Source organism: Diabrotica undecimpunctata, chromosome 10 (genome assembly GCF_040954645.1).
Source record: "Diabrotica undecimpunctata isolate CICGRU chromosome 10, icDiaUnde3, whole genome shotgun sequence".
NCBI lineage: Eukaryota > Metazoa > Arthropoda > Insecta > Coleoptera > Chrysomelidae > Diabrotica > Diabrotica undecimpunctata.
The window spans coordinates 31,117,865-31,142,998 of record NC_092812.1 but is presented as its reverse complement, the minus strand read 5'-3'; the positions used below and the strand labels follow the sequence as shown (position 1 = coordinate 31,142,998).

Sequence of the window (25,134 nt, the reverse complement as noted above, 5' to 3'; positions counted from 1 at the left end):
ATGACATAATCATACATTTATAACTTCCTCGTATAATATATAAACCTATTATTCGGCTATTTATATAAACGGCTATTATTCGAAAATCAAAATAGCGTGAATTAATTTGGAATGATTTATTTCGGTGACTAATAAAATTATTTAAATTGGACCACAAATAAAAAAGTTATTTAAATTTAAAATTTGTTTTTAATTAAAACATTAAATTAAAAAACATTTTAAAGGTCTAGTTTTTGCGCATTTAATTTGCAGAATGATACATTTTTAAACAAATAATGTATAACAAAACTTGTTGAAATATTATTAGAATGTAGAAATTTTGTACAATTGCTACTCTACTAACAGTGAGACCAAATTCCAAAAACAGGGAAATAATGAAAGCAGGGATAAGGCAATAAGAAACACATAAATTATCTTTTAATAATTGATCGAAAAAACCATTGACTTTTTGAATATGGGCTTTAAAGATCTTCCATACATGTTGCTTGTATCTAAAAGTAATCTTGAAATTTTTATTAACCTCTGAATATTTCAATAGATTTCCTTTGTCTCACCTTTGAGGATTAGGACGTGAATGGGAACACAAAGCAGCTCATGGTATTCATGGGATAACGCGAAATGTGTAGTAACATAACTCTAATGCCTACAGATATATTCGCAATTCAGTCTTTATCCTGTTATTAATAAGCTATCAGTACCCTTTAAATATTTTATGGAAGGATACGATATTATTGTTGAATATACGTAAATTCCAACTGCTATAAAAGGTCTGCTAGAAAACAGTACCTGTAGGAAAGAAGTTTTTTCCGGTTGAATTGTCTCGAATGCTTTGATTTATTATCGTTTTCCCATTTTATAATATTCAGCAGGTTTTTATCCGTAATACTTGCTGTGATAGACTATACGCTCCTGTTTATTGTAATGTTTGAGTGCAGTTTAACTCTTTTTTTAATTTTTTAGATATTGTAAGGGGATTGTTTATTTAAGGGGATATAATTAATTGGCTTTAAGTTTTTATTTTCGCTGTTTATCGATATTGCGTTTTTTTTCTTGATCTGCCTACCATGATGAATGCTGGCGATTACTATGTCAATCTTTATTTTGTGTGCAGCAAAGCAGAAAAGTGGCACAGCTGTTGTGTTAAACTAAATTGTGAGGTTCTTCAACCAGAATGTTCTTTTTCTTCCTGGATCTCACCTTCCAGATATTTTCCCTGCAGGATGGCCTGTAGAAGGGAATAATGAGGGCATCTGGATTCATAATGTGTCCACAGTACTGTAGCTTTCGAGATTTGATGGTTTTCAGTACAGTTTTTTTTTTCAGTTGTCTGAGGATCTCTTCATTTTTATGGTTTCACGGAATCTAAAGTATTTTATGATGCAGCCACATCTCAAACGTTTCCAATCTCTTGTACATATTTTTGTTTAAGGTTCACGATACAATAACATAAAAAGAGAGAGAGATTGTGGCTTTCGAAGAAGGCTCATCCGGTTGAAGATGGATCTAGATTTTGCAATAAGCTTGTTTATCTCCTGTTTGGTAGTTTATTCTTCATTAATTATAATGCTGAGGTAGTTGTAGTGGTTTACTTTCTCTACTGAGGTTTGGTTAATTTAAAGTTAACCTTTTTTGTTAATTGTCATGAGCTTTGAGTTTTACGCTTATATTGAGTCCATTGCAGTTTACACCAACTAAAATAATAACAACTATTTTATAAAGTCTTCCTTTTTATCTTCTTCTTCCTCCTTCTCTTTATAAGCAATTTTGCTATTTATTTGAGAATTGATATCTCTTGAGAGTGGAGATCTTTTTTTTTTCGTGCCTAAATGAAGCCAATAGGGTTATTATTTTCCGATAACAGTCTTCTGGTGGCATGTCTATATTCCTAATAGACCTAATCTAGCCTAACCTATCTCGCGCCCTGCATCATCTTTTAAGTTGTTTCAATACTAATCACGGTCTTTTCGATTCTAGAGTGTCCCTTGTTGTGATATAAGTCAATAAGTTAATAAAAATAGGTTTGTGATCATCATTGCTATTCGTATCTTTGAAATAGAGAACAATAAGAACATGAAAGTACTAAAAACATGTAAATCCGCTGGTAGGAATAAAATCATAAAGATAAAAGACGACCATGGAACATTGTGCTCGCATAGGGAAGAGATCGTTAGAGAAATCCGAAAATTTTACGAGAAGCTGTATACTTCTACTATTCCGAACCCCGGTATACCAACAAAACATATCTTAAATGTGGGCTCAGAGGATTTCCCTGAAATAATAACATCAGAAATTAGAGCCGCCCTAAAACAAATGAAAAATGGGAAAACACCAGGAGAAGATAAAATTACTTCAGAGATGCTAAAAATGGGAGGTATTGCATTAGAAGAGGCAATGAGAGCATTACTGAATAAATGCCTATTGGAAGGACAAATACCAAAAGCATGGAAAAATGCGGAAGTCATTCTACTCCATAAAAAAGGAGACGCCGCAAATATAGAAAACTACCGACCAATAAGCTTGTTGTCACACCTTTACAAACTACTAACCCGAATAATAACAAATAGATTGACAGCTAAGCTAGATGCATACCAACCGGTGGAGCAAGCAGGCTTTCGTAAGGGTTTTAGCACTATCGATCACTTGCAAACAATCCGGACAGTTATTGAAAAAACAATAGAGTACAACATACCACTACATCTGGCATTTGTCGATTATCACAAAGCATTCGACAGTATCGAGAAATGGGCTTTCTTAACAGCATTGGACGACGCCAGAGTAGATTCAAGATATGCTGCCCTCCTTAAGAATATATACGATGATGCTACTTTTCACGTAAAAATAGATGATGATCTGGAAACTATGAAAATATACCTTGGCAAAGGCGTGAGACAGGGTGACACCATCTCACCCAAGTTATTTACTTTGGCATTAGAAAATTTCTTCAAAAAACTAAATTGGGTCGAAAAGGGATTAAAAATAGATGGAGTATATCTTAACCATTTGCGTTTCGCAGACGACATAGTACTAATAAGCACAGATATCCATGAACTAAAATCAATGCTACAAGATTTAAATCACAAATCGAATCAAATAGGATTAAAAATGAATCTCGACAAAACAAAGATATTAAGCAACAGCCTAGAAAACATCACGATAGATAACATCAATGTAGAAAAGGTAGAACAATATATATATATATATATATATATATATATATATATATATATATATATATATATATATATATATATATATATATATATATATATATATATATATATATATATATATATATATATCTAGGACATGCAATTAAAAACGAAAAGGAAAATCAAACCCTAGAAATTAAAAGAAGGACACAATTATCATGGGCTGCTTTTGGGAAGTTGAGCTTCATTTTAAAAGACAGAAAAATCCCAATACACTTAAAACGAAAAACCTATGACACTTGTATACTACCAGTTGCAACTTATGGATTGGAAACTATGGCAATAACAAGAAAAATGGCAGAACAATTAAGAGTAACTCAACGGGCCATGGAGAGGGCCATGTTAAATATAAGCCTCAGAGACAAAATTCCTAACACCGAAATACGTCGAAGAACTAAAGTAACCGACATCATGGAAAAAATAGCGACATTGAGATGGCAATGGGTAACACATGTAGCAAGACAAGACACCAACAGATGGTCTCATAAAGTGACATTCTGGAGACCTCGAGAAACAAAAAGAAGCGTGGGAAGACCCAAAAAGAGATGGATAGACGATATAACAGCTGTAGCTGAAAAGCAATGGATGAGAATTGCAAAAGATAGGGAAGCGTGGAAACAATTGGAGGAGGCCTATGTCCAACAATGGATGAATGAAGGCTGAAGAAGATTCGTATCTTTGAAGCTGTTGCTCTACTATTGCTATTCGTATCTCAGGGCTGTGTGCCCTGAATCTTTCCTTGGATAATTAACTGGAGCAATCGGTACTTTTTCCCTCTGATCACATGACCAAGATATTCCAACTTTCTTCTCTTGATGGTGATGGCTCCCGTTCTTTGTTCATTCTTCGAAGAACTACACTATTTGTAGTATTGTAGTGTATTTGTATTGTCCAACAATAACTGGATTTAAATCGAATTGAGCAAATATGGGGAAAGTTTCAAGAAAGAATTACTTCTCAAATGGCTATCATTAAAAAGATGTTTCGTTCTCAAGAATTTGATACCAAAGTGGGCAGATATACTTCAAGCAGTTTCCTAATAGCCAATTGGCATGAACCGTGTTATGCATGAACACAACCAGAATCATTAATTTTAGTATTAAAAATAAAAGGAATTAACAGTGATTATACTCTTCGTGACGAGGGGTCGATCAGGATATTATAATTAACAATACAACATAGAACTCGAATGGTGTGAGTATATACATCTACGAACATTATTAGTAAAATAAAGATCCTAATCTATTTGAATTTTTACTGTTTTATCGGATGATAACAAACATTAGTAAATGTCTTTTTTATCTAAAGCTAGCAGATATATTATTTTATATGAGCTTTCGAGTTTTAATTGTAAAAGTTTCCTGAAAAGTTCAATAGATTGCGTCCTATATTTTACGCTCCCAAAAAATATTTAATCTAATCTCCGATTATGTTCCAAAGCTCGCAAAGAGTTTCGCAAGCTACTTAAAGGAAAAGGAAGAAGCTGAATTAATATGGACATAAATAAATTGACAATTGCATAAAAATGATTGCACGTCATTCAAGACTTACGACGTCAGAACCCCACAGCGTTGCCAAAACATCAGAATAGTTAGTAAGTGACGAATTTTTAAAATGTCAACTATTTGTCAAACTGTTATATTACCAGTAAATACACTTAGTTTTAAGACTACCGCAACATACTAAAATACATAAGAAAATATTTTAATACAAAATTATATATTCTAAATTTTACTTACCTCTTTTAAAGCATTAATAGTAAAAACATCCCGCCATTATTTCTTGTTCAAAATAATCTATCTTATATGAAAGCTTGCCAGCTTTCTACAGACTATTTAGTTGTTTTTGCATAGCACAATCACAATACACAACAATAATTAGTTTTTAAAGCTATTAATCTAAATTTAATATGTATTTATAAACACAATTTATTAATATATAATATATTATGATCAAAATGTGTAAAAAATCAAGAGTTATTTCATAAAATTTATATTGTTAATAATAACAAATGTTTTGGTTATTTAATCAATATAATTCTAAAATTCCCAATATAATTATGATTGCATTTTTCTGATTATTATACCATGTTGACGCCTATGAAAGATCGAGCAGTTCCTTATGGGTTTCGTATTATTAGCAGGAAAATTTGAACTCAAAGGTTGGCGTTCTGGCAAATTTTAAATATAAGTGATGTCACTTTATATAAATTGTGACGTGCAACGTTTTTACTTTGAAAAATGGTATGACATTATGTTTTTAAATATAAATTATAATTTAAATAATTAAATTATAATTTAAAATCACATATATCAAGTTTATTTTGACCTTTTCACATGTTAACCTTTGTCAGATATTTTATTTTACATATGGATTAAGGAATTTACATGAGAATTTATAACTGTATTTTTGATTACTTTTTGATGACTTTATTTTCAATAGGTTAAAAATATAAAAGAAAAGATTTACTCACATTTACTCTCAGAAATGGTAAAGAACATTTTTTACAAATATAGTGCGTTGACTTATGCATAATTTTGGTCAGAAGTAAACCAAGTAATAAACACAGTACGCGTTTAAGAAGGAAAGGCTTAGTTAAATATTTATTTTCCGTTTACCGTCCATTTATGATCAATTTTTCCGTCGACCGTCCATTTATGATCAATTTTAACACCCTCAAAATCATTGATTAATGACCCCTATTAATGAATCATTTTCTATTAATGAACGATTTTATTATAGGCAACACAACATACATTGCTTGCATAAATTCATTAAACTCTCTGTGATTGGCAGTGACCTGTGGTGTAGGCAACCAAACATATACCTATTTATATTCAAACTAAAAAATTAATTTAAAATGAAGTAGCCGCTGTTAGTACTATAGTACTATCTGTCATTGTATGTCATTATTTACTTTATTGTTTAAAATTCTGTGTATTTGAAAAATCAAAGGATGGATATTGACGAAGAGTTTAATTTAACTCCGCCAGAATTTAACTTCTTCTATCACAGAATTTACAGAGGTCCAAGAAGACTTAAACATAATTTGTCAAAATGCTATACAGCAGATAATCATTTATCAATATCTTCCTTTAATTTCAGTAATTGCACCATTTCGAATATTAATGTTTACTATAATAAAACTACCACTAAGGAAACTTTGAATGAAGTCAATGAAAGCTGAAAAAATTGTTGTTTATTGTTAAGTAAATAAATATTTAAACTAAGATATCTTTATTTCTAAAAAGTACGGTCGACGGAAAAGTTTTGTAACGAACTCGTGAATTAAAATGGCGATTAACAATCTCGAATATTAACGCGCTCGCTTCGCTCACGCGTTAAAATATCTCAATTGTTAATCGCCCTTATTAATACACTTGTTGGTTAAATAACTATTACAAAATTTTAATACAGCTATACAAAAATATTAAAGTGTGAAGTCAATGTCACTTTCACTATAAACTACTAAGAATGCGATAAAAACGAACCAATAAACTTAGTTTTTATTATATTTCTTATTCATATCATTTTAAATAAATTTATCATTTTCTTAACATTATTTCTATGTTAATATTAATTTATTATCTACCCTTTCTGCCACCACAAAACTTATTATTATTAATTATGTTAAGATAAATTTTTCGGTAATGAAAAGAACGGAACAAATTTAATCCCTGAGTTTTTCAGTTCCAAAGTGCGTATTTTCGCTTTTTTGAGATTTTAAATTATTTATAACTTAAAAACAAAATTTTGGAGAAAAATAACAACAGACTTATTTTGTTTCAAATAACTCAAGAAATATTTCTCGGTGTAAAAACCGGTTATGTTTGGAATTTGTTAAAAAAAATGTTTAAATAATTTTTCCCTAAAAGGTTTGCCCAACACCCTTCTGATTTGTTTAAATGGGATATTTTTAAACAGCAATCCGTAAAGAACCCGAATCAGGAACATTTTTCCTACGGGAGCGGCTTCACAACCTAGACTATAATACTTTTAAAGCCATTTAAAACCATTTTTTGTATGGCATTTTTTTTTATTATATAAAGTCAATAGTAACAAAATATATCAATGCCGGACATTTTTGATCGTAATATCCCACTTATCAGAGGGAAATTAATTTTCCTGTAATAAACACATGTACCGTGAAAAATGTACTGTATATCCACAAATGTTATTATTTTATTCAAATAAATTTTAATCGGTGAGTTTTATATTGGCTTAAATGACCTCATTTGTACTAGTTAAAAATCAAAGAATGCGCCCTAGATTTTTCACCCCTGTACCACCCGATATGTACTATACTGAATAACGATCTGAAACTATGTGTATGAATGCCGTACTGTATTAAATTACCGAAAATGAATGCCGTACAAAAATGTTTGACCAAAATAACCCCCTCTCCCCTTGAGCGGTAAGTTTACCTTATCTGTGTAGCCACATGTATCGATGAAAATTGACGGCATAGTTTTCAAAGTTGGTACTACATATTGTAGTATTGATTTATATATTATTCATGCTGGCTCAAGTAACCCCTTAAAAATGTGCCATGGGCTTGTAGACTATTACTTCATGGTAGTACCATTGTCTGGTTAGGCCGACGCTTAATGTCGTTCGTATAATTTACTCCATGGTAGTGCCATTGTTTGTTTGGGCTGACGATTACACGATGCAATAGCGCTTAGAGTAGTTGACACCTTTTTTTCTCCCAATGTCAGATTTTAATTAGTGCTATATGTGTTCTTTAGGAATAATGGTGGCAGTTTTAAAATTGTATTACCCATAGTTTTTGAGTACTTATCACAAACATATTCTTTTTTTATAGATAAGGTCTTTAAAATTTCCAATAATTTTTTTTTCGTACATGTTTTGTAACGATAAGACTACCAAAGAGAATTGAAATACTTTTATAAAAATAATACTTCAATCAACCATGGGAGCTTATCGTCTATGCCTCGCCTAGCTCAGTATCTCAAGTGTGAGTTCGTCTTGTCTTAAACTAGGAATCAGCCCTTAGCTGATAGCAAATAAAACAATTTTTAACTAATCATATTTATTTAAAACATGAAACAATCAACCCTGCCAATGCTTAACAATTAATATAGGGGTGATACTTAAGGCAACAATGGCATCAATGGGCTGCTTGTGTGGCCTCCCAATTAGACGGTTAGGTTCAGTTATTCCATAAATTGTTTCGTAAAATATTCAGTAAAATCTTCTAGAAATACCCAGTTATTCCATATTCTCCAATAGTGTTTCAATACAGCCAATAAAATCTGGAATACGACCATTAAACTAAAATATCAGATACAGCTTGTATTAGAGACACATCAAAAAGGGTTTAATTTCCTTGCATTTTACAAAATTACAATGAAACAAATAGCAGATGGCAAGGATAAAATGAAATATAATTATTATTAGTTAAATTCTTTGTTAAGATTCCTATATGCATATAACTGGAAAGGTGGTTTTGAAAGAAGTGAGGTTACGAATATTGAGAATGCTGTCAGAATTATAGAATATAGATTACAATGAAAGTACTCACCCCAAGAGAATTCTGTAGACCATAAAATGAAGATTATTATAATTTTTGCCTTCTTTTATATATTTTGGAAACAGGCAAAAAATTATATTTCAACTATCTTAGAAAAGTTGATTGACAGAAAGTGGGGAGACTAAACTGAAGTTTGAACAGATGACATAGGACGTAAGCCTATGATGGAATTAGCTTTTCTGTCAACATAGAACAGAATATTTAGTCTATCGGAGAGAAAGAGAGAGGGCGAATATTTATTCTACGGGACAGAAAGAGAGAGAAAAGAAAGACAGAGGCCAACTACTTTTTGAAGAAAAAATAGTAAAAACGAATCTGAAGGCAAAGGAATTAATAAATTAGTTAAGATGTGAAGTTTATACAGTTACAGTTTCTTTAATATAAATATCATTATCGAACATGTAATTTTGAATTATAACTTTAGTGACATTAGCACAATAGTCTGCTATGATAAGACGCATTGTCTATAACAACACCAATTGCGGCGATGTCGGTTTGATGCGGTAATAACGCAGTGTGTGACAAATCTCATATAAAGTGGTAAGTTGTCGGCATCCTGTCGAACCGGAGCGTTTCCACCGCATGCGGTCAAAACGCGTAATGTGACATCACACTTATACTCACAAAACAATTGTGAATCTTTTTTTACCTGGACGCATATTGTCCGTTGTACTGACTTGATAATGTTGAACGAAGTTTAATTTTTTTAAAAGTAGTTAATATTTTAATATAACTAAAGAGCGTTTGATCATTTTATTAGAACAGCAACAAACGTAACATTTCATACCTTAGTAACTTTGAACTTTCTAATCTAAGGGAATTGCGCTTCAAATCGTTAATTTATATAAAGCTCTTTGGCAGTGCCTGTAACAAACTACATAGCACATTCACAATTCTAGCAAATTGGTGCGTGAAACCATAACCCCGGGTATTAAGAGGATGAAATGCGTGAAAATGCATAAATTTTCCTTTGACACCTTACTTGTGTAAGCAAGATATATTGGAATTCGAAATCCCTGGATTGAAAACTATAACTGAATACGGTACGCGAGTTATAAGTATTTTTTATTTGATCTAATTTATCCAAATTGGTCCAGTAGATCTTTTAAAAGCAGTTTGTTAGCTTTGTTTTTTTTTGTAATAAGTGTTTATTGTAAACTATGGACTATCCTCCAAAATACGCATATACTGATCCAGTAAAAATTACAACAAAGTACTCTTACTACACAGGGCGCACTATAAGTCATATTGCATTGTTTTTATTTAAAAACTAATATAAAGAGAAAAAATAGAGATATTGTAGCATTTTTAAAATTCCTCAGTGTGTATTGAAATTCCCTCGTATTTGCTAAAGCAACGAAGAATATTGTTAGTGTATTTCATTTCCTATTCGTACGTATTAAAATAGAAGATCGATCTCTAAAGTCCCGAAAGACAGTCGATCTAGAGGAAGGAAACCTTGAGGAAAAATTACCTGGTCCTCCAGGTTGGGGGTTTAGGCGTCAGGCCAGTTCCCTGTCACTTGTAAAAACTGGAAATTACTAAAAAGCCTAATGCTTGCCTCGGAATTTCGGACGGATTATATGGAAAAAGACACAAGCTACGGAAACGGATATTGAATATTGGTACATGGAATGTCCAGGGAATAAGAGTAAAAATGGAAGAAGTTATTCATGAACTGAAAAACGCCAACATGGATATAGTAGTCTTGACGGAGACTAAGAAAAAAGGAACTGGCACAGAAACTGTAAATAACTATACACACATATTCAGTGGCATCCCAAAACACCAAAGAGCAAAGAGAGGAGTCTCTGTAATGATACACAAAAAATTCAAACACAAAATAACTGATTTCGAGACAATCGACGAAAACATCATACGTGTTAATATCAACATAAATCAAACGCCAGTGACAATTCTTGGAGTCTACGCCATCTCAGATGACGAATCAATTGCTGCTAAGGACGAGTTTTTCGAAAAATTGAACGACATAATCACCAACATAGGAAAGTCACGAGAACTGATAATACTGGGAGATCTGAATAGCCGGGTGGGTCAAAGAATAAACAGTGAGGTGATCGGTCCCTACGGTGAAATAAACCTAAATGACAATGGAGAAAGGCTGATCCAAGTGTGTCAGAGTCATACTCTGAGAATAATGAACGGCTTCTATAAACACAAGGATATTCATAAATACACATGGGTACAACATACAAGGAATCTAAAATCGATCATTGACTATGTAATAGTCAAACAAAGCACTACCTTAAAAGTGAATGATGTAAGAGTACTTAGAGGACCGACGTGTGGTTCCGACCACTATATAGTTAGGACAAAAATGGTATTTCCTTTTAAATCTAACAAGGACAATAACGTTAATGAGGAACCTCAACAAACAGAAGTGATAACGAACAAACGATATAACTTAAACAGCCTTATCAACGAAAGCACAAGAAACCTATACCAGCACAGATTAGACGAAAAGTTGCTACATAATATAGAAGACCAGTCAATAGAACAAATTTACGAAAACATAACGAGTAGCATCAAAGAAGCAGCAGAGGAGGCCATTGGACTAAAAACTAATTCCGCTAGTAAAAAACTTTGGTGGAATCAAGAAATTGAAGAACTAGTACTTCGGAAGAAAAAAGCATACCACAAATGGCTAAATACAAAACAGGAGTTGGATAGAGAAGAATACAAAGATATTAAAAAAAGAACACGACAACTAGTAAACACAGCTAAACGAGAAATGTGGGACAAAAAATGCAAAGAGATAGACACATATATGGGAGGTAGAAAATACTCAGAGACGTGGAAATTCCTGACAAAAGTTAAATCAAATGAAAAAAGAGAAACAAACATACAATTAATAACAACAGAGAACTGAATCCGACATTACGAAAATCTATTAACAGAAAACAGAGAGGAATATAGAGAAATGTCTCCAACTGAAATACACATACAGGGAGAAACGATAAACATCGATGAGAGGACTGTCATAAAAACGATACAACTACTAAAAAATGGTCGAGCTGCAGGTCCGGAGGGAATTTCAGCAGAACTAATCAAATGCGGTACTAACAAACTGTTTGAACGATTAACCTGGTGTATAAACCAATATCTAAACGGTGCACCAGTCCCGCATGAGTGGAAAGTATCCTTCATATCATCTATACATAAGAAGGGAAGTAAACTGGACTGCTCAAACTATCGAGGTATATCAGTAACCAGTACCTTAAGTCGCCTATATGGAAGGATACTTCGAGACATTATCGAACAAGAATATAAGGAACAAGAAGAAGAGGAACAATCTGGCTTTAGAGCGGGAAGGAGCTGCACCGATAATGTGTTTGTTTTGAAACAAATAATAGAAAAAAGATCAAGTACCAATCAAGAAACCCACCTTATGTTTATAGACCTTCAGAAGGCCTATGATACTGTACCCGCTAAAAAGCTATGGAAAGTTTTGCAGGAAACAAACATTAACCACACAGTAATTAACGCCCTTAAACAGCTTTATGAAGGATCAACGTCGGGAATAAAAATTGGAAATAGACTTTCAAAAAAATTTCCTGTAAACAAGGGACTCCGGCAGGGGTGTTGCATATCCCCCACATTGTTTAAAATCTACGTGGCGAAAGCACTGTATCAGTGGAAAAGAAAGTGCAGAGGAATGGGCATTGACCTGGGAGAAACTTGCCTATATACCCTACAGTTTGCAGACGATCAAGTCCTTATAGCCAACGATAAAGAAGACCTGACATATATGGCCAGAAAACTACAGGAAGAATACAAGAAGTGGGGTTTAGAACTCAATACACAAAAAACAAAATATCTCCCAATAGGCGCAGAACTATCCAATATTCAGATGGACACAACCGAAATTGCATTCTGCACTGAATATACCTACCTAGGAATTGATTTCGACACCACAGGCACAGACAATAGGGAAATTAGAAAACGAATAACCCAGGCCCGTAGAACAATTGGATGCCTTAACGGAGTTCTTTGGAGCTTAGAAATTGGTAAAAGACGAAAATACAATATATATGAATCTCTCATAAAAACCAGCTTAACCTATGGTACAGAGACATGGAGACTAACAGAAAGCAATAAAAGAAAACTCGAAGCAACAGAAATGGATCTATTTAGACGATCACTTCGAATATCTAGAGCAGACAGAATTAGAAACGATGAAATAAGAAATCGGATGGGGGTAGATGGATCACTGGCAACAGACATAGAAAGGAAACAACTTATATGGTATGGCCATGTTCAAAGAATGCCAGAAACAAGACTACCAAAAATCGCCATGAAATAGATACCACCAAATCGTAAGAAACGAGGAAGACCAAAAAGAACATGGAAGGAGGGAATAACAAAGGCAATGAGCTCCCGAGACTTGACCGAAGAACAATGGAATGATAGAAATTCGTGGAAATTAGGCATCGGACAACGACGCAAGACGTTTTGAAACCGATATATATATATATATATATATATATATATATATACGTATTAAAATATCGAATTCTTTCAATTCATCTTAGCGTCACCTAGGTCGAAAATAAACCATTTTGGAGTTTGTTTATTATTTCACGGATGCGTTTTTCCTCGGCATTTCTTTTAATCGAAGCCTCCTTGGGATTTTTGTGCGTCAAAGAAATATCAATTTAACCGTCTATGTTTTGTTTATACTAAGTTAAGCGAATGAATTTAAAGGATAATTGCTCACTCTCGCTGAGGCGTGGTCAAGAGCGGTAGGCTTCAGCGTTTTGTCCAAATTTTTCATCAAATTTGTAATGTCCTTTTGTTCTTTGTCTTACGTTATGGAAAATAAGTTTAGTGGCAGTTAATTGTTCATTTAATAATTACAGTTAAAGTGAGGTTTTAAAATATACCCACATTGTTCCAGTATTTTTTCGAAGCAGAGCTCCAAAGTTTGTGTTCTAGTGCCCCAATTTCCAATCTCAATTTTGTCTTGTCCTATCACAGTGAAGATGAATTTGTTCGAGTGGTACAGAGTTTGAGTTCCAGTGAAGTCTAGTTTTTACCTCCAGAATTTTTGTGTAAAACCCCAGTGCAATCCAGTTAACTTTTTTGTGTTAAAATTTAAAGTAAAAATAGACATTTTTTTAATAATAATAAATTGCTTTCATAACAAAAAGAATTTGTAAAATTAATATTGTACTATCTAATCATATTTGACATTAGTTTGCTTTGTTTTTTTTTTAAGAAGGTTAACCTCCATGCAGTAACAATTTTTTGTAAGTTTTGTAGCATATCTCACTTGTAAACAGAGTTTGTAAACGAATAGGACAGTAAGTTTTGCTTTTTTTATTTTGGTATAAATCCTTGTAACTATTTATATCAAGTATTTCTGTATTGTCAATTTTTGTAACTGTTTGTGGTGAGACAACAATAAATGTTTAATTTTTTCTCTAAACCATTTTGTTTACTTCTCTTAACTAACTCTCTAACTCCTTTTTTGAGTTTCATTTAAAAAGATATATTTTTCATTTCTAATAATTATTTCAATAGTTACATCTAGTCGTTGTAATCGTTATATTTTGGCACCGAAGCGGCTTCCATTTTAAATTGCTAGAGGTCTTTCTTGTATTTTGTTTTGTTTGTTCCAAGAGACTTATGTAAGCACCCCTTTGTTTCATTTTTTGTAGTTGCCCCAATCCAACCCTCTTGCCATTCACTTATCCACGACCCAGCTACTCCAAATAAACCCTGAGTGCCGTTCGCATAAGTTTTGTTTATTTTGCTTGCCCTATCTCCACTTCAATAGTTTCTGTCCCCAACTTTCAACCCCCATAATTATACCTTAACCAGATAAAAACCCAAAAATTCCCTGAAAAACTTTGTAAAGGATTTTCCCTGGGTGGTGAAAACGAATCTATGGACCATAACTTGCTTGATAAAAATGATTCTGTCATCCATAACTTTATAATAGATCATTGTAAGAATGAATTATTTCTTGTCATCCTTTTACTCAAAAGATGGACGATTACTGCCCACTGAAGGATAATGTACAAATGGTTGTTATAATTATATTTCGCACCCATGAAAACTATTATAAATTTTATTTGCAATTTTTTAATTTTTTTTCACATTCCATTCTCATAGCTAAAATGGGGTGCAACCACAAGAACCTATTTACAGAATAAAGAATAATGAACGAAAAACCCATAAAATAATATTTCACGTTTTATGTAATTTTCAGAGTACCTATAATCATATAATCATAACAAGAAAGCGTCCATAAAATTCAGAATAATGAAAAAATACTAATTAAAACAATTTTCTACATTTAAAAAACAATCTTGACAAAGTTTTTCAGTAATTTTCTGGATTTCAGCCACTCATCCTCTACTTTAGTGGTGGAAGTAAAGTGATGATAAAGAGCAATACTGCAAATAATAATTATGATAATTTGTTATGCTTGACAAAATCATTCTGGTAAACAATAAAAATTTTTTAAAAGTTTTTCAGCAAGTTTTCTTATTTTTAGCATCCCATCTTCAACTTTCACAGTTTTAATGGAAGAATAATAAATGAAGATTCTCTTTATAGTTTTTCTTTGACATAATCCGCTTTACCACCCACGAACACGTATTTCACTAAATTATTTCAAATATGATATTTTTAAGCCTCCATTGCATATTCGTTCTTCATTTTTCTACCCACGATTTTCTAATATTTGCTTTTCTGTGGCCATGGTGTACAGGCTTATGTCCTTATATCATAGTCCCATCTTAAATTTGGACGTCTTCTTGATCTCTTGACATCTCTTGGAGAGAACAGTGTAATTTTAGTGGACCATCTATTGTCCCTCCCAGTGCCATTTTAAAGATTTAATTATGAGGATTACATCAGTGACCTTGGTTTTGTGTCTGATCCATTTTATTCCTTTTCGATATTATCGCTTTCTTTAGTTTCTTTCAAGTTATGGTGTAACCAAAACAGATTTCAAGTTATACTGTTACCAAAAAAATCAAAGAGAAAATGGACTTGGGTAGCACCAAATAAAATAACTAAAAACGAAGTTGACTTCATTTTAACCAACAGGATTGCTATAATTAAAGATGTCAGTGTACTCAATACATTTTAAAGAGGCAGCGATCATAGACTAATCAGAGCAAAAAATTTATCTAGATCTAAAACCAGAAATAATAAAATTAATCACAAACCAACATTAACCGGTATAAACGTATTCACAATCTAAAAGAAAACTCAAATCACCATCAAAGAATAATCAATGGAAGATTACATGACCATATCGAGAGATCTTAATTAACTAATGGAAATCATCATTGATAGTGCGAAAGAAATCGGAGGCCTGCAACAACACAATAAACATAAGAACAATGCTAACCAAAATTATGATATAACAAAAAAGGAAATGACAGTAAGTAGCAACATACATTCATAAGTAGAAAAATATTAAGGAAGGCATGAGAAAATACCACGAAAGACTGGTAGAACATGCAATCGAAACAGGAACAACTATAAGAAAACCAGAGAAGCAATAATTATTGGGAAGAAGCAAATCGTTGCTCTAACAAAGAAAAACACCAGAATTACAGACACTTTCGATAATTTTTTTGTGTAGGAGCAATAATATCTTTCGTGTTATTGGAATATTATTAGGAATATTAGATTTTAAATAAAAAGAAATTAGTCTTCTCCTACTAACTTATTTATTTTTGCAGTATGCTTAAACAGGTCGATCTTTAAAATTATTATAGCATTCTGTTGTATAAAAGTTTCGAACTTTTCAAAGTTCATTCTCAGGTGACAGTCAAAACTTCGATTTTTGTTAATAAGAAATTACTTCATGTGACACCACATATAAAAGCTTTTAAAAAATTGATTTAAAAAATACGTAATAGAGTGCTGGCTGAAGTGATATCGAACACTGTGTTCTCTAATAGTTTCTAAAAATGTTTGCTGTGAAAGCGTTTCAACTGAAATTTTAATTGGAAAAAATGAAATGTTATTAGGGTGTAAACTTATCAATTATAATATTTTAATGTTTTAAAAGCCGAATATTTAGTTTACTGTAATAAAATCACCAAATTAGTCGGTTAATTAGATTTTTCAATTTGCCAGAGGCGTACTCAGCATATTTATAAAGAAAAAGATTATCAGTTGGGCAAAGATAACCAGACATGTAAGTTCTCACATCCATCGCATCGGGTTAGACTGGGCAGCGTTTGGATAATTAAACTATATATGTAAATCGGGCCTACCCATATGCCTCAAAAAGAAAATCTTGTCCAATATGTGTTGCCTGTACTCACTTATGAAGTTATCACTTATCACTTACAAAAAGTACAGTGAATAAGATTTGAGTGGCTCAGAGAGCTATGGAACGTCAGATGTTGGGTATATCTCTAAGATACCTAGTCCCAAACGAAGAAATACATCGCAGAACAAAAATAACAGACGCTATCCAAAAAATTGAAGCGCTAAAGTTGAATTGGATAAGACACATCGCCAGAATATTAGTGGAAGTCAAGAGATACGAATCACTACGGAGCAAAGGACCCACCAATCAGATGGACTAAGACAGACACTTTGAGATGCTATGTTTTCTCTGTGTTGTACGGGGCGGAGGCACGGACGCTTACAGACACCACTATTAAAAAACTTGAAGCATTTGAGATGTGGCTTTATAGAAGAATGCTGAGAATATCATGGACAGCAAGGATCACGAACAAGGAAGTTCTAGAAAAAATGAAGAAGGAACCAGAGATTGTGTTTACGATCAAACGCATAAAATTGCAAGATCTGGGACACGTTATGAGAAATCAGCACCGTTACTCCCTGCTGCAGTCTATATTGCAAGGTAAAGTCAAAGGTAAGCGAGGACCCGGTAGAAGGAGAATATCATGGCTGCAAAATTTAAGAACATGGTTTAAGGAAACCTCAACGGAGCTGTTTCGAGCCGCAGCGAGCAAGGTCATGATTGCCAATATGATTTCCAACATCCGAAACGGATAGGAACCAGAAGAAGAAGAAGAAGAAGACAGAGACAGATGGAAAGGGCTGAAGAAGACCTATGTCCAGCAGTGGACGCATATAGGTTGATGATGATAATGAGGGTATATATAATTATGGGATATAAGTTTCACGGTATGGTATAGTGATATCTCATGAGCTGGCATGGAAGCAGGGTTGCTAGTTCCTGAAGTATATATTTTTTGCATATAGAGTGGTCTTTATATGAGAGGTTCGAAACATAAAACTTTTTTCTTCATGTAATGCTCTATTTAGTCTATGACTTATCCTGTTAAGGTACGTTTTATTTAGTGGATTTCTCGTTTGTTACCATATGAGTCGAGCTCTCCTTTTTTCTGCTACGAGTTCTCTTATATGAAGGGGGATATTATGGTTTTCTTGCACACTCCTTTGGCGCTGTGGTGTTGCTTCCCATCCTGTTGTTTGTAAAACTGTTGTTAAATAGTCTACTGCTTTCTCTACATCTTCGTTTTCTTTTATCCTAATATCTAGTCTAATTTTTGTATTTACAGAATTTTGGAAAACATCCCAGTTTGTTTCTTTAGTTGTGAGTTTGGATGGTGATGTTCTCCATATTATGTGTGAACTTAAAGTTATTATTATTGTACTGTAATCTGATGTTAAATCAAAGTTTGACTCTATTACACTATGGATATCAGATATCCTTTTGTTATAAATATAGGTATATATAAAGTGATATTTTTTATAAAACATTATAACAGATTGCCGACTAATATTAATATGTTTGAATATTTCCAAAGTTAGCTAGCTGTGTTTATGCGCGAGGAAAATGTTTGTAGATAAGCAATATGTATTATTAAAGAGAAGTAAAATGAAAATAGGTCGAAATGGAAATTTTGCATATTTCTATACGCACGCTTTTAGTTAACATAATATTCAGAAATTAATATGCTTGAATACTTCCCGACCATTTACCTTGTTGTTTTAAACATTTTTGAAGGTAAATAATATACGATAATCGTTTCTACAAGAATGTTTTACAGAAACTACTTCAAATATTTTGGTGCTGGGTATAAAATTTCTGTAAAAGTTTATTACTCTGGTGAAGTATGTCATTAGTTTTGCTAAATTTGTCTGTTTTTTAACATTTTTAACATTTTAACATTTTTAAAATTGCATAATTTTACATAATTTTTTGATTTTATTTTCTTATATCTTTTTGACATACTAACGGTATCGAATCTTTGCAAGTGCCCTTACCAACTTAGCTGTATTGATTCTGTTATTTCCATTAAATTTAGCTTCTTTTTATTCAGTTGTGTTAATTATCACAGCGCTCCATAAATTTATATTATGCTTTAGCTTCGTCAACAACATCATTATCCAAATATGTGCGCCTACAACCAAAAAAGCAGACCAAGGGGTTGAAGAATTTTCAAGGTGTCACAAATCGCGTTGACCTCGGTAAAAATATTGAAGGGGGAGAAAGTTTTAAGGAAAAGAGGAAGAAGGGAATTTTATATGGAAGAAGATTTACCGATTTAAAATATCTATTACGATTTACACCCAAGTTGTCTTTACATAATGATATGGAGAATAATAATAGGAGCTTTATATGTTGGAATCAAATGTCTCTTGGAAAAGGGTATGTGCTGTTTGACGTACGTCCGTACGTACGTACGTCTGACGTATACTATCTTGTGTTGGATACTGTATTGATTTGATTTATATACTGAGTGTTGTATAGATTCTAGATTGTCAGCTACAATAACGGTGTCATCTGCAAATCTTATATTCTTCAATATTTTTACATTTATTGCTATATCGTATTTTTCTTGCGATAGACTAACAATGGAGACAACGCGCATCCCTATTTAAGTCATTTTAATCTATGTGTTGTTTGCCTTAACATGTTTAATTCTAAGAGTTGGTTTCTGATTTCAGATGTATATCTCGACTATTCGCATTCTTTTTTCTTAATATTTATTAGTTTTTAATATCGAAATAATCTTTTTTAAAAAATATTCACAAGCACTATATAAAATGGATTAATAAATCAGTCAAAGGTATTTTGGTAGATTTAAAATTCATAGAATATTTTATAAATAGAATTGTTTTGTTGTGTATAAAAAGTTCCAGATACTACAATATAATAATAGAGCAACACATTCAGATCAGCATAAATTACAGCCATATAATAATATATTTAGTTATAAAATAACAAAACAAATAGCATACCTATAATAATGAATTCAACTGTATTATTAACTGTTGATTTAAATATCAAGTGGTGATTCCTGAGGATGCAGTCAGTCTATTTGGCCCACAAGACAAAGAAAACTCTTTGACTTACTGTCAGGCTTTTGAATTTATTTTAATTCTTTTTTAAGACATAAATATAAAAATTATTTAGTTATGATTATTAATTTTCTTACTTACTAGTCGTAAGATTACAGAAAAGTTGTACTTTACAAACACCATTACACATATATAAAAATTTTTTAAAAAAATTTTCTTAAAATAACTATATTGTCATTATATATGTCATTGTCATTTTGGCTTGATTAATATACATTTATGAATGAATATACAGTTACTTTATGTGGAAAGCAAAACCAGTAACAATAGTTTTTATTATTATTAATTTGATTGTCGATGAAAAATAAATTAGTCCAGTCAGTTTAACTTAAGCATATATGAATTTTTTAATTTTTTTAATTATCATAATCTCATTTTCTATCGACATCAACATTAAATATAACAACAAGTTTTAACAAATAACAACATTAAGTATAACAACCTACCATCAATCAGTTTTGCTTGTTCAGTTGCACTTAAATACTGTATCGACAACTCAACAAGGAAGGGATTGATTATTCATTCAAATTCAGTATATTGATCTGTGAAGTACTCATTACTATATTAATTATTATATTAATACTAAAATAATTTATTACAGCGAATCTTATACCGTAACACTTTCTCAGAATTAATATTAATTTCATTACCTTTTACCTGTTTTTAAAAATGGTGGAGTAAGTTATTTTCAAGACTTTTTTTATGAACGATCCATCCCTATTAATAACAAAAAAAAAGAGTTATATATTTGCCTTGCATCTTTTTCTTCTTCTTCAGCCTTCATTTATCCATTGTTGGACATAGTCCTCCTCCAATTGCTTCCACGCTTCCCTATCTTTTGCAATTCTCATCTCACGCTTCTTCTTTTTGTTTCTCGAGGTCTCCAGAATGTCATTTTATGAGACCATCTGTTGGTGTCTTGTCTTGCTACATGTGCTACCCATCGCCATCTCAATGTCGCTATTTTTCTCATGATGTCGGTTACTTTAGTTCTTCGACGTATTTCGGTGTTAGGAATTTTGTCTCTGAGGCTTATATTTAACATGGCCCTCTCCATGACCCGTTGAGTTACTCTTAATTGTTTTGCCATTTTTCTTGTTATTGCCATAGTTTATACTTGCAAAGCCTATGTTTAAAGTGTGAAAAAGAGTCGTAGTAAAGAAATATTTAATTAACAAAATACAGTAGATGATAAAGTATTACCACTGATTAAGAGACGTAAACCCTACTATTGTTTTAAGAAATACAGTAAGAAACTCTATATTTTTGTCATAAGAGCAAACTTTATGTTTATATTATTTTATTTTAGTATGTGAATATGTTTCATTAGCATATTTAACAAATGGATAGTGAGATGCTAGAATAACAAGCAATCCAAAAAATACCAGATCTCCATCAAGGATATTAAAATATTGAGAGAGCTACTAGAAATGTTACAAATACTACTACAGATCTCCATCAAGGACCTTAATATATTGAGAGAGCTACTAGAAATGTCACATATACTACTACATCTTAAATATCAGACAAGAACAGACACATGGACTAACGTATAAAAAAAGAGTTATTCAGGTTGTATCATATAATACAATATAATTATAGTAAACATCATTTATCTGTTTAATTTAATGTGCTCTTCAACTTAGCGGTAAACAACATAATGTTATTTTTGTTATGGCATGTGGTGTTAAACTTTGAATTTCAATTTAAGAATTTTATTTCAAAAATAAAATTAACTGTTTATGTTTGCGGGTAATTGGTTACCACTGCACAATTTATAATATATCTCTTCAAATGTAATTGGTTTGTTTAGATTTTGCTGTTATCCCAACCTATAAACTCATCATATAATATTTCCAGGTGCACATCATTGAGAATAATCACAAATTACTGACCAACTGTGACAATTGTGAAAGAGTCGTTTATAAATCGGTTTGTTTTGGTTTGAATTCTTCTGAAACTGGAATTATTAAGTTAAAATGACAGCATATCTGTGAAAATACTCAATGTCTTAATTCAAATACATAATCCTGAACGCTATAGACCAGCTTAGAGCTCAACTACGTAAACCGAAAGATGCCAGTGATCGTAAGAGCCATCCTTACTTTTGTTGAACTTCAAGATTGACATAACTGTTGATATAACAGTTAGTCAGAAGTATTGGGAGAAGACGCATACCAACCTCCTTAGAGGAGACGGTACCTAACGAAGAAGAAGAAGAGTTGATATAACTTGATATTGTTAATTTAGCTAGTCAAAGGCAGGACATCACTAAGTTAAAATGTCCTCATTGCAGAATTTTAAGCTTCTAATACAGAAATCAAGAAGTTAGTTAGAATAGGTAAGCCAAACAAAAATGGAGGTAAGCCATTAAAAGTCATCCTACATAAAACGGAAGAAATACAGAACATAATGCGGCTAAGAAGTAAACTAAATGGTAAAAACACCACTTTTTCTTTCCATCTGATAGTTTTAAAAAGTGCAAACAAAATATAATTGTGCAATGAAGACTAGCAGTCTAATTCAAGAAACATCAGCAAGAAGCCTTATTACCTGACTTGAAAATAGCAAGTTTGACCTTGCCGAAATGTCGTTAAAATAACGGTTTTTCTCAAAACCAAAATTATTCAACGCGGAGTTAAACCCGGAAAACCACAGAAAACACATATAACTCCAGCGGAAATTTCAAGGGTAATGTATGCCGATACTTTCTAGCTTTATATATATATAAATATATATATATATATATATATATATATATATATATATATATATATATATATATATATATATATATATATATATATATATTCACTCCATGCGTCTAATGAGTTTAAAGTTCGGATATATAGAATCTGCTTTGGGTGAATTTTTCTATTAGTGACTATAAAATCAATCATAGATTTTACCCCCTGGAGTTTTTAAATGTATCTGTATACTGGAGCTCATGGTCGAAAAATGTATTATTGATTCTCAGTTCATTAAAAGCACAGAGATTAGCCATGAGTTCTCCATTGGTGCTGACATTGTTTTCGTTAAATCTTTCTTTTACTACTAGAACTATTTCATTTCCGATTGGTGCATTATAGTCCCATTAGAATTACCCATAAGAAAAACCCATAAGAATTAAGGCTTCTTCATGAGGTATTTGATCCAGGATGGTTAGCAATTATTGTTCGTAGAATGCCTCTCGGTCCTCCTTAGGTTTGCATTCATCGGGGCTATAGATAGATATTACATTTAATTTTTGCTAGTCATTGTTTCTACATTTACGATTTTTTAAACGTTTACACCAATTTTAATTGGTCTTTGTGGGATAGTAATCTCTCAATTATATATTTACTACGGTGTAGTGTATATTATTGTTTTTTGTGAGACTAAATTCTAAAAGTAATTAGATATTTTTGTTTCAGAGCATCATCATATATTTGTAGGTGACCTGAGTCCTGAAATCGAAACTCAAACTCTACGTGACGCATTTGCAGCCTTCGGGGAAATATCGTAAGTGATCTTTAAACTGGTATAAACTAAAACCAGCTCTCAAGTTTAGTTTTCGCACTTAATGTAAACTCAATATTTTGCTTTCTTAAATAACAAAAAAAAATAATAATAATAATGCGTTCATAAATAAATTTTATAAGTTTAAAAGTAATAAGATAATAGAAGCGTTTTATTTCGGTTTAATTTCAAGTTAAAAATAAAACTATACGAGTCGTAATTTCTTTACAATTGGATTGTTGGCTTTGTTGAAAAATAAAAACAACATTAATTAAAAGTTATCAAACTCCCTGTTACGCAGGGAGTATTTGGTGGCTTAATACAGACTGGAAACTGTAATTTATTATGCAAATATTTAATCTAGCTCCACTGATAAATTATAAACTAGGCCAAAAATAGAATACATTTGTGAAAAATGTTTAAAACAATGTATCTAAATTAATTGGTATATATCTAAATCTAAGTTAATATACATATAAATATATATATATATATACATATATATATATATATAAATAAAATATATATATAAATATAAATTTGTTGGAAGTGCAATCTAATGATCTTTCTAGTTCTTTACACTTTAAAATAAACCTCAATGTTTTTTACTAAGTTTTTATAAAATTTTTTTTTATATATACATGTATTTTTATCACATGTTCTTTTGCTGTGCTAATTTTGTCAAATTGCAAACTTTACCTAGTTTCAATTAATTGTTATATACAACGTTAACTCTGAATGTCCAGCTTTGTAAGCTTTTTCATATTTTTAACATCACTGACTGCTACATGTCTTTGTAAGGTAACACACTTTGGTTATAACTTCTCTATGGATGTTTGGTTTCATATTGTTCTTTTTAGATGAACTGATGATGCTTTCTGAGCAGAAAGCGAAACGTCTTCAATAAATAGATGAAGTAGCCATCGTCTTTGTCTTTTATTTCTCCACTTTGACCGAAAAACCCACCACTCTTCGAGTGTACCTTAGTTATATATATATATATATATATATATATATATATATATATATATATATATATATATATATATATTATATATTTATATATATATGTAATAAATTATGTAAACTTACATTGATTATGAGTATGGGATTAATGAAACTTCAATTTTGTTCAAAAGTTTCGGCGAATTACATTTTTAATGAACACGATATTTGTCCTCTCTTTATTTCTCCCTCTCTCTCTCTCTTTGAAAACTGTCCTATTCAATGGAGTATTGGGCTTATTTTTGGGTAGCTGATGGGCTAGATTAGTGTCCTCTTTATGTTATTCCACTGCAATTTTCTCTACAAATTCTGTCCGGTCGCCTCTATTTCTCGTTCTTGGCTCGATTTTCTCCAACTCAATCCAATTCTTTTATGTTATCTTATTGTGGTTCTTTGCCATGTATTATCCTCTTCTTCCATTTTTGATCAGATTAGTACTCGAGTGCCTTCCTCGTTATGTTAGTTTGACTTTTCCTTAACTTTTCAACTATTCAAATCATTTTCATTTTATTT

The 25,134-nt window shown here is 31.8% G+C and overlaps 1 protein-coding gene across 1 annotated transcript in view; it reads left to right on the top strand.

Moving 5' to 3' along the window:
- The window catches only part of LOC140452550 (nucleolysin TIAR-like), a 364,201-nt gene that overhangs the window by 200,495 nt on the left and 138,572 nt on the right, over window positions 1-25,134 (top strand). The window contains exon 2 of the mRNA XM_072546876.1: window positions 23,532-23,619. Coding sequence (XP_072402977.1) covers window positions 23,532-23,619 — 88 coding nt within the window. The remainder of the gene's footprint in view (window positions 1-23,531; window positions 23,620-25,134) is intronic.